The 11101-nt window shown below is 38.6% G+C and overlaps 1 protein-coding gene across 2 annotated transcripts in view; it reads right to left on the minus strand.

The window, feature by feature from the left end:
• Positions 1-11101, minus strand: part of LOC107657401 (ubiquitin protein ligase E3 component n-recognin 3) — an 81254-nt gene that overhangs the window by 29146 nt on the left and 41007 nt on the right. The window contains exons 26-30 of one of the 2 annotated variants that reach the window (XM_016445457.1): positions 8415-8564; positions 4595-4728; positions 3944-4054; positions 2866-3066; positions 2428-2564 (exon numbers count right to left, since the gene is read on the minus strand). In XM_016445457.1, coding sequence (XP_016300943.1) covers positions 2428-2564; positions 2866-3066; positions 3944-4054; positions 4595-4728; positions 8415-8564 — 733 coding nt within the window. Of the gene's footprint in view, positions 1-2427; positions 2565-2829; positions 3067-3943; positions 4055-4594; positions 4729-8414; positions 8565-11101 lie in introns of both variants that reach the window. The other variant, XM_016445456.1, reaches the window with a different exon arrangement.

Here is an 11101-nt window from a genome sequence, read left to right on the forward strand (position 1 = left end):
AGAGAAGAGAAGAGAAGAGAAGAGAAGAGAAGAGAAGAAGGTAATTTCACACAGATAATGCACTGGTGCGTGCTTCCACCTGGCTGCCACTGATAAGTGACTGAGAGAGAGACAGCTGCTCACAGACTGAAGGAAAGAGGTGTGGAGGGGCTAAAGGCCTGAGAATCATCATCCTGCTAAAGACAGGACAGAACCAAAGATGCTGGAGTGGGAGCAGGAGGACAGCCTGTAATCACTGAACTGTCAAGATGAAGTTAACAGACTAAACAAAGACACCATCATCCAGTACAATGTGATCAGATACAGCCAGACAGACAGAGAGACAGACAAAACCACAAAGAAATAAAAGAACTAGGGCTGGTCCTAATACCATTTTTTGAGCTTCGACGCTTCGGTAGTAATCAACACCGAATATTCGAAGCTTCGAAGGGAGGGGGCTGAACATATTCTTCTCTCTAACCCCGTGTCTACAACGGATGCGAACGGCGCGACAAAATACTATAGAACTCATTATAATCAGTGATGCTGTCAATACTGGATGCGGCGCGTCGCGACACGACAAATTCCCGACAGAAAACTGCTGCTGCGTTCTATTTATGACGTATTGATACAAATTTCAAATGATTTTCAATGGTCGCTTTTTCACATCCAGTGTAGACAGACTTTAGCTGTTGCGGCACGGCGCGGCAACTGTCGCGTCCGGTGTAGACACGGTGTAATAAAGGCAGGAATCTCTGTGTGTCTGTCTGTTTACATTTTTATTATGTCGAGAATCGTTCATCCAATCGACTTCACGCGTGGTGGATGTGTTGCTGCGGACCCAAGGGAGTGCAGTGTCACATTTTGGTGCAATATGGACACGCAACACTTTCAGAATTAATAAACTTAATAAACTACAGAACAGCGCGAGCCAGAAGCGGCGCGCCTCACGCGGGCAGGGCTTATATGCTCCGAGAACGGACACTGCACTAGTGATACAAAACACACAGGTCTGTTAAGAGCAATACTTTTAATATAGACAAATTATTATTAGGCTGGGCTACTGTACGTTTTTTATGACTGCTGTATTCGCAAGTATTTTCCAAGCAAATTAAGTGCACGTTTTTATCATGTGTAAAATTACTGATTAACATGGCGGATAAAAGCAGCTCGTTTTTTTTACACCAACAATATACTATAGGCGTACTACTTGCAAAACTGGATGTGCTGTTGTGGTAGGCCAGTTTCAAATCGCATATTTGGCACACTGCCTCACTCAATTTAAAGTGCTCCTGCACAGCTGAGGTCTTCTGCATTTTTGTCTTCTCTTCCAGATGAACTAAATCATGAAGTTCATGACGTTCACTCATGGGCGATTCATATTCAAGCGCAAATGAGAACCGTTTTGCGAAAAAAAAAAAAAGAATATTCGAATATCAAAATTGAAAACAAATGTCAACCCAATCCGTGTATCATTCGATCATTCGTTTTTTGATTTAATATTGAAAGTAGAAAAATGAGAAAACGGCTCCTTTTTTTTGTTTTTATCCAAAAAACGAAAAACGAAAATTCAGCTTAAATTTTCGTTTTTCGTTCATGGGTGGAAAAATGAAAAAACAGCTTGAATATTCGATTTCTACACATGGGCGGGAATTAAACGCCCCTTTCTGCTGATTGGTCAGCCGAATATCAAACCGTGCCTTCATCAGTTCTTCCGCAGTATCACGCAGCAGAATAATAGTCCTCCACTGCTGCAGTTGTATGGATTCTTAACGCATTTATTGTTTTTTCATTTTTCTACTTTCAATATTAAATCAAAAAACGAATGATCGAATGATACACGGATTCACCCACTGAACGAATATTCGAATAATCGAATTTTCTGGTCCAGCCCTAAAAAGAACAAACCAGTCACAACAAATTAACAAAAAAATAGAAGAAGAGAATGAAAAAAATGACCAAAGAAAAAAAAAAAAAGACTAACACAGAATGAAAGATACAAAAAACAAAGAGAAGAGCACAAGCTGAAAAGTAAACAATAGAAACAAACAAACAAAAGACAGTGAAAGAAGCAAAGAACAAAGGGAAAGAAAAACAACCTAAACATCGAGCAGCAGCAACAAACAAAAGAAACAAAAAAGAATGGAAAGAATTTAAGAACAAATAAACAAACGAAGGAACGATTCAAAGAACAAAAAAGCAGATGATGTTTAATAAACCCATGTGGACAAACCACTGATCTGAGAACAAACTATACGAGCAGGTAAATATCGTCAATATGCCATTTTTCCTTTCGTCAATGATGCTGAATTAACACAAGCAACACACTTCCTCCGGGAAACAACTGCTACCAAAATGGATTGAGCTTCCTTCTAATAGCACACATAATGAGAAAACTCGAGCTTATATAAAAAAAAAAAAAAAATGCATTTCATGGCTCTTTCTTACCTGGCCACGGAGTACATGAAAAGGAAGTCATTGTCAGGTGACCCTGGGTTCTTCCCATAATCCATGTATTTTTTCTGCGTGGTGTTTTTAATGTCCTTTATAACAGATTCCATCTCTTTACTCAGATTTGACTCCACCTGGGAGGGAAAAAAAAAAAAAAAAAAAAGTCACTTTGTGAAGGCTTCTCTGATTTTCAGAGCAGAGTTTAATGGCCTGACATGCAAGTCTATGATACTAGCTTGAGATTTTGTGCTATAAGATTGTTAAACCACAGCAACGTTCGGCGGGGCATGAAGGATCACATGGAGGTGAGTGGCACACCAGTTCTTACTCTGAATCAGGATGGAGCGATGAGATGCACAGAACAGAAAAGAGGGGAGGGGAGAGCGCTCTAATAAATACCAGTATGGGATCTCTCTGCTTTAGGCTGGCGCTTACTGGGAAAATGCCCAGCTGCTCCTGAAGGTCCTCCACTTCGTTCACCAGTGTGGACATGCTCTTGTTACTGGGTGTGTGCCAGGCGCCCGTCTCCATCCCACGGCCAGGACGACAGGGCAAAACACTGTTGGCGAACTGACGACACAGCGGACAGGTGAACTCGCCTTTATCCACAGAAAACCCCTGAAGGACCTGATCATTCTGAAAACAAACATATACGACACTGTTCATTTAATGAGGTTTAGCAGATGACTCATTCTCAAAAATAGACGTAATGGTATCCGTTTGATATGATCTGTTATATAGGTTTCAAAACCTTTCTAAACCGTTAATGCAAATAAATGTGGTATCACATGGCAGAATCAGCCTAACAGCGAAACAGCCTAACAAAATCTAAATTCTAAAAACAAAATTAAAAAAATTTTTCACTGCACGAGTATTTTTATTGTCTCATGAATACTTTTGCACACAGGACAAGATTAAGTTATAATAGGCAGATATATGCAGTCTTATATGAGCAACTGCTCCATTTCAGTGTCATCTTCTGATACTTCCGTCACAAGCTTTTTTTGTGCATTTTTTACTTTGTTGATAAAACAACAGCACAAATGATATGCGCATGGCTATTTTTATTTCCGTTTTCACTCGGAAGGCAAAAACCGTAAGTCAGACTGCTTAGCAAATTGCATCATTTTAACCAATCAGATTGGAGATTATAACCGTTTAAAAGGAAGCTCTTACCATTTTTGTGTGTAATATGCATCCCAGCCTTGTGTTTGTCACCTGATGCTGAGACTAAAGTGCTGATAACTCTACAGCTAAAAGGACAGCCCTGTTTAGCCCCCTTCTCTCGCTCTGAACATCATTGTCTGCTCATGTTAGATTATTAAGCAGATGATGATGTCAGACTGCCCTTATTAGCATAAGCACAACGCTTCCCTGAAAGCTTCAGCTGAGAAGAAACAGTGGTGAATGAACCTCTAACGAGGTTCAGAGCAGAGTCTCAACTAATAGTCACTTGATAAGTTAAAGCTCTTTACAGTATAGTGTTCAGTATAAAGAGTTGATGGATTCTTACCCGTAAGGACTCCATGTAGGACTTGTGACAGTCTATATGCAGAGTGTGGCCACACGTCTGCACATACACGCCCCCGTCCCAGCCAATAGACACAGACTGCAGACATGAACTCTGGGAAATTAAGCATAAGAAAATGAAAAAGAAGAACTAACCATCATTCATGAGCTAATAAAAGAGATAACATTACATTTTGATTGTATTAAACTCTTTAAATTAAAATAAAGCTTTAGTTTGCAAGGTGAGGATAATAATGTATGTAATACTATAATAATGTACAATAAGAATGTTTTAAGCTGCTGTAAAATAGCTTATATGCACACATTTTTGATGGCACAGCTGAATTCAACATTAATGCAGCAGCTGTAAACTATCTACAGTTGGGATAATGAGCTCCATTACCTGGCAGAATAATTGTTTATTGTAATTGTTCATTTTATAAAAGCAATAAGACACCCAAGACAGTGATTTTACTACATGCCTAACAACCCTTAGCCATGGTTATATCACTGTAATGCATTGGCCTCTTGTGGTTTATTGCATTATTAAAGTATGTAACCCTAATGAAACTGTATGCTTAGACAGTCATATTGTATTTATATGCCTCAACAAAAAACAAATGTTTTAGAATGAGTGTTTATATGTGGTACATACATCTTTAAAGTAGCGTTGCATAAGGGAGAGCCTAACATCATGGGCCGCTCCACATGTGTCCTCAGGGTAGATATGTTCCTCATCCGTAGTAGGCAATCGCTTTGGTGTGTCACTATGACAGCGGTGTCCCAACACTGAAATACACACACATACACACTCTTTAGAAATGCCAATCATATGCCAATTAGCTGCCATCATCATATTTATGACACTCTCCATTTGCATACTATAATGAAGTACCATGACAAAGTCAAAACTCTTCACGCTGCCTCCAAATCCCACCATACTGAATACTCAGCAATAAAAATGTAAAATAGACCAAATCAGCAGCCTGTTAATCCATCAAATCTACAAGAACTGATTTTCCAGCTCTATAGGTTCAGACAAAATTGCTACAAACACAGCAAAATTACCATCTTGACCTTGAGGCATTTTAAGAATACTAAAGTCACAAATCATAGACCAGTGATTATTCATAAAACAGAATGTTAATTTTATCACAGGACTGGGGTGGGAGAAAACTACCTGCGAGTCTACCTGCTAAGAGTTCACAATGCTTGATAAATGAAGCAATTAAACACTGTTGTTAAAACAAGTAGTCGTGCAAAGTGGGTGGAGTTAAAGTCATGGGTGGGTTAATGTAGAGTTAAAGAGCTCCAGTGATCTGGATCACTACAATCTGCCACCTGCAGATGGAAAGCTGTAATGCTACACTCTTGTCCTACTGCCTGTTATAGACCTAGAATAGAATAGAAACCAAACTTAATTTAACACAAACAAAAACACAGTGATGTTCGGTACGTTTAATATACTGTGCTACTTTAAAACTATGTATTGTGAAAAGCACTATACAAATAAACGTAAATGTACATTTAGGACCATAAGTGCAACATATTGAATGGATTACAATTGTACAATATGCAGTTTTGGTTTGGGATGAGAAAATCATGACAATATACATTTTTTGGAGAAGCTTGTTCAAAGTGTTTATTTAAAATGTCAAACTGGACCTTCTGATACAAATAGCAGACTTCTCTCTAGTGACCTATGCATCATGACTTTAAATATGGTGTCTGCTTGGAAGAAATTTAGAAAGCAATAGCTAGTATGGCAACACAGGCAACCGTGAAACTGACTGGACCTCCATAACATGCAGAGTCCCTCAAGGCTCAATCCTTGGCCCTCTCATGTTCAATCTGTGTACGCTCCCACAAGGCCGCAATACAATAACACAACACAACAAAATTGCTAATCATAGACATGCAGACTAAAGTCCCAAGTAAGCCCATCCATCGTATAGACAATGCAGCAATGCACAATGCAGTGCATTGATAAATATAACGTTTGGATGTGATTTCCTTAAACACAAAGCAGGGATCCTCACATTTAGCAATAAACAGAACATACTAAATGAATGCTTACCTTGAATGCTTAGAGATATATATATATATATATATATGCTACTTCCAAATACTTAGTCCAGGATCTAAGATAAAGTTGTGGCTTAAAAACTCACTGAAGTTTAGCTACCTAGTGTTACTGACAACGGGTTTCATTAAATAAGATAATATGAGGGATTCTGTAATGTCAGCCTAAACTACACAATGAAGGCTGTCGTAAAATTTGAACACATTGGGCGAATTCCAAAAAGAAGTGAGCATCCATATGCCCTACTTCTTTCGAAGGGCAGAGCCCTTGAAGTGTGTTCTTTGAAGGGTGTAGGGCATTACTGTCTCGTATAAGAATTCCCTCCCTTGGTGAAGGGAATGACAGACCAGATGCTAAATTGGCAATGCTGCACGTGCGTGCAGCATTCAGAACTTCATCAGTTGTTGCAAATAAATATTTCTTCTTTTTATTATCATTTTATTCAAATATTGTCTAATTGTGTCTTATTTACTATTAAACTTTTTCAAACTAAACTTGCTTAAACTTGCTAACACTACCGTCTTAAATCATATTTCTATCACTGATGAAAAATATTTTGAATTGCATTAAAATAAATGTAATTGGCCTATACTTACATTTGCATGTGAAGTCGAAATCAACGTCAGCTTTGCTTTAAAAAGCATCACAAGATCTCCTAACTGAAGATCACATGATCACAAACGGAAATCACTTCCGTGAAGTGACCATCACATGTTCCCTTCACTAACGGACTTCTGGAAGGGCCCTTCGTAAAGGGATTCAGTTGTTCACTTTCGTTTGGAACGTCCCTACAAATGGCGTCCCCTTCCCGAAGTGCCCTTCAAGGGGACGCAAAAAAGCAGTTTGGAATTCGCCCATTTTCTATGAGCGTACGCACACCGGCAGCGCCTATTAACGACTCAAAACAATGTTCAGCTTCAGTCGTTTCAGCTGTGCAGCGCGGATCCTTTATCAGCTCGGACCGCGACGCAATCAAACTTGTCCGAGCTCAGAACAGCTTTACTCGGGAGCCAAAGTTGATTTTGTGACACTGTTACTGAACAGTGCTGCGAGATCCAGTGAGAAGCATTTGAAATCGCCGCACAATGATAAGGTTGCTGCGAGATCTAGTAAGAAGCATTCAAATTCTGCACAGAATTCTCTGTTATAAACAGCGCTGACATAGCGTTACTGCTTCTGGTTTCCTGACGTAGGCTAACTATAACCATGGTGTTGTGGTAGAAATAGTTGAATGCATTACATCATTCATTTCAGGGTTTGTACAACCTTTTGAGAAAGAAATTCAAGCAATTTTCAATGACTTTCAAGTATTTTACACAATTATTTCCAGCACTTTAAAGTTCTAAAATGATTCAATTTGAATGTTATTTTTAATGGGATGACCAAAATATACTTTGTGGTAAACAAACACTTATGTAAAATGTAAAAATTACATCAAATCACAATTATAACCAGTAGACAAGCAGCAGAGGAGCACTTATTGGCTTATTAGTCATTCATTTCATTTAATTTCTCTATATTTTGAAATTATAAAATCACTATTATAAAATATAAAATCATCAAGCAATCAGATTTTGTCAGAATGTTACACTTTTTTGTGTATGAAGTAAGAAAGTCACAAAGTGCCTTGAAAAACAAACTTTTCTTCAATTTGCTACTAAATCACACATAACCACACAATCACTGAAGTTGGTCAGTTCCATATACTAGAAGAATAATGGTACATTTAATAAGAGTGGAATATATAAATTTTCTATATAAAAATTAGATTTTGCACCTGTTACTGTTAATAACAGTACATTTTTATGCATCTTAACTCAAGCTAGTGCTTTACTTTCAAATCTGTATAAACAATAAACAAAAGAAAAATAAACAAGAAATGAACATGTAATATTATTAGTAACTGCACTTATTAATGCAAAACTATAGTAATTTTATGATTAAATGATCTATATTTTAATACTCCCGCACACCACCCCAAGCGCTACCAAATCTGCTCCTGATGCCACCATCTGTAGAACTTAGTGGCGCTGGTGCCACTGCTCTCAAATGTTAGGCCCAATCCCAATTCTATTTATACCCCTTCCCCTTCCCCTACCCCTCCGCCTCCGCCTACCCCTTCCCCTTGTCCCTTGAAACGGAGTGTCAAGGGGTAGGGGGGAAAATATTCCCCTAAGAATTGGGACACCACTACTATACGTGCTATCTGGCCCTTCCCCTTCCCCCTACCCTCTGACCGAAAGAGAATCGAGACACCCCTACCCCTTCACGTGAACGGGGAAAGGGGAAGTGCTAAGGGGTAGAATAGGGATTGGGCCTTAGTCTGGAGCCATGATTGACCACTGCTGAAATAGACACAGATACATTGCTAATATTAAAAGGTGCATGATACCTGATGAAGCCTGCAGCAGTACCACCAGTCCTGTGGGTCTGTCTTCAGTAGATGGGCCGCTCTGACCACAGATCACACAGTCATACAGAACTTCTGAGTCTAGAGGTTCTGCCGAGCCCATGTCCATCACTGCATCTGTTTCAGGTGACTCTATTAAACACAAAATCAAACAAAACAGTCAGATAACAAACAAAAAATAATTATATAGAGCACATCTGAGACTGGTAGATCACAAGATTTCCCTTCAAATAAAAGAAGCCGCCCACAAATGCTCTACAGCATTTTAAGGCACCAAAGGTCTGAAGGCTGTTCCAAAATATATGCAGCAAAATTATGTTGCCTTTCGAGATACTTTGTTTTGAGCAAATTCTGTGCATCCCTCACTCAGGTGAACACTGACAGAATGAGTTGAGAGAAATGTTGATTACAAATAATGCTATTCCATTCGATAATGAACAAATCTGTTCAATCAAATCAAGACAGCTCACTAGATTTTAAAGCAAAGACGAAGATCAATTTGGATCTCTTTCCCTAGGTGATCAATAACATTCAGTTCAAGTTGTGTCAATATTGACTGCTCATCAGATCTTTAGAGAGTCCAGCACAGTTTGAAGCTCCAAAGCAAAAAATAAAAAAAGCAACATGGAATTCTATAGATAGAGTACATTTGTACATGAATATGGCTATCATTCATTACCGTGGCACCCCACTGCACCATGGTCCCATCACAGTACTTTTCTGTAAGGGTTTGGCATTTTACACAAAACCAAAACACAGAGAGAAGCCAAGCACGAGAGTATGAGAAGACGGGTGTAAAATCCAATAAATGCACATGATTTATGAGCGCAGTAGATTGGCAAAACTTAATTAGTTATATGATGTGGATCTGAATGACTTTTTTGCCCTCTCCTGGTTAAATTAACAAACAGTTAATGGAGGTTCAGGCGGTCATGCATTAAACGCAGTAACAACAGAGCTAATTTAGTGTGAACCCTGTTTTTGTACGGCAGAATATTCTGCTATCTGTGAAGGTCAGTATCTAAACACAGTATCCTAAAACTGTTCATGTGCCTAAAACTTTGTGATTATATCATAATATGACTATACAACTTCTGCTGTATTTAGATAAAAATAATGACAGACATATACTCAATATTAAACTTAATTAAACAATAATAATATTAAACAATATTACTCAATATAAAAACTCAAGTGAAGTACAGATACTCCCAAAAAAATACTTAAGTACTGTAACAAAGTATTATTACTTTCTTACATTACACCACTGAGAAAAATTAGGGACGCACTGCATATAGTTACTCATTAAAATGAGCAATGTAATATTTTCCATCGCTTTTAAAAGTAGCATTCCCAGTCAGTGTTAATTTTGTTGACGAATAATTTTCGTCAACGACATTTTTTTCACCGACGACAACAAGACGATAAACTAAAACTTTTTAAATGACAAAAACTATGACGTAAATCTATTGACATTTTCATCAACGAATAAAAACGAGACGAAAATGTTAGGGAGGGATGATTTGGGAAGAAATTCATTCAGAACGAATCTGCTGCGTGGTTCGGAGGTTAGATTGCGTATATATGAACCGGCGGGACATCAGCTAACATACACTTGCTGCACGTCGCATAAAACTAGAGATCGACCGATATATCGATTTTCCGATATTTTTCCTGATATTTAAGCATTTTACCATAATCGGTTATGTAATATGTGATTCACAGATAAACGGCACCATCTTGTGGGTGTTTTGAGAATTGCGCGCAGGATCGCCATTGCAGCACTTGGCGTCTGAGGGGAGAGGAGACAACAACAACGGCGTGCATAGGTAAAGCATACTTACTTGCTTTGCTGTAATTAGTAAACTTTATTTAACATAACAGCCATTAATGCACATATTAGATGCGTTACATAAATGCCTGAAATGTAGCTAGTTTATGCAGCTTGTCTCTAAGAAATAGAGACAAACTCACTGAGTCACGTAAGAATCCGTCAAGTCCTGTCCCAATAAAGACTTTGCCTGAATTAAATAATATATAGCCATGAATGAGCGCATGTTGTAAATAAAAGCGCTGTATTTAATTCTCTCTCTGTTGTCTATATGCTCATCATTAGTCTTGTGAAGTCGGAGTCGGCTAACAATAATCTGTCAAGTCCTATCCCAATAAAGACGTAACTTTGCATTAATTAAATAATACAGCCATGAATGAAAGCATGTTGGAAATAAAAGCGCTGTATTTCATTCTCTCTCTGTTGTCTATGTTCATCATTAGTTTCGTGAAGTCTGAGTCAGCTAAAAATAATCTGTAAAGTCCTGTCCCAATAAAGACGTAACTTTGCATGAATTAAATAATACAGCCATAAATGAGCTCATGTTGGTCTAGCCTGGTGTCGTCACATGTGGTTGCCGCAAGACTGCCAGCCGTGCCGTTCCTCACTCTAGCCTACCGGCCGCCGCTCACTCTAGCCCGCCGTGTGTGACGCATTTTATGGAGGACTGTTTCCTGAACCTGCAGAGTAGCCTATAATGGGTCTGTGCTAAAAGGCTGTTCTATAAAGTGGGGCAGTTCCAACTTTGCAAGGACAGTCTGGTGCTTCTGACTCACAGCCTGTAAATACGTTTTTTATATTTAAAGAGTTTGCCACTGATGATTCAAACGTGAGTTTT

The sequence above is a fragment of the Sinocyclocheilus anshuiensis genome, unplaced genomic scaffold (genome assembly GCF_001515605.1).
Source record: "Sinocyclocheilus anshuiensis isolate Anshui unplaced genomic scaffold, SAMN03320099.WGS_v1.1 scaffold355, whole genome shotgun sequence".
Taxonomy (NCBI): Eukaryota; Metazoa; Chordata; class Actinopteri; order Cypriniformes; family Cyprinidae; genus Sinocyclocheilus; species Sinocyclocheilus anshuiensis.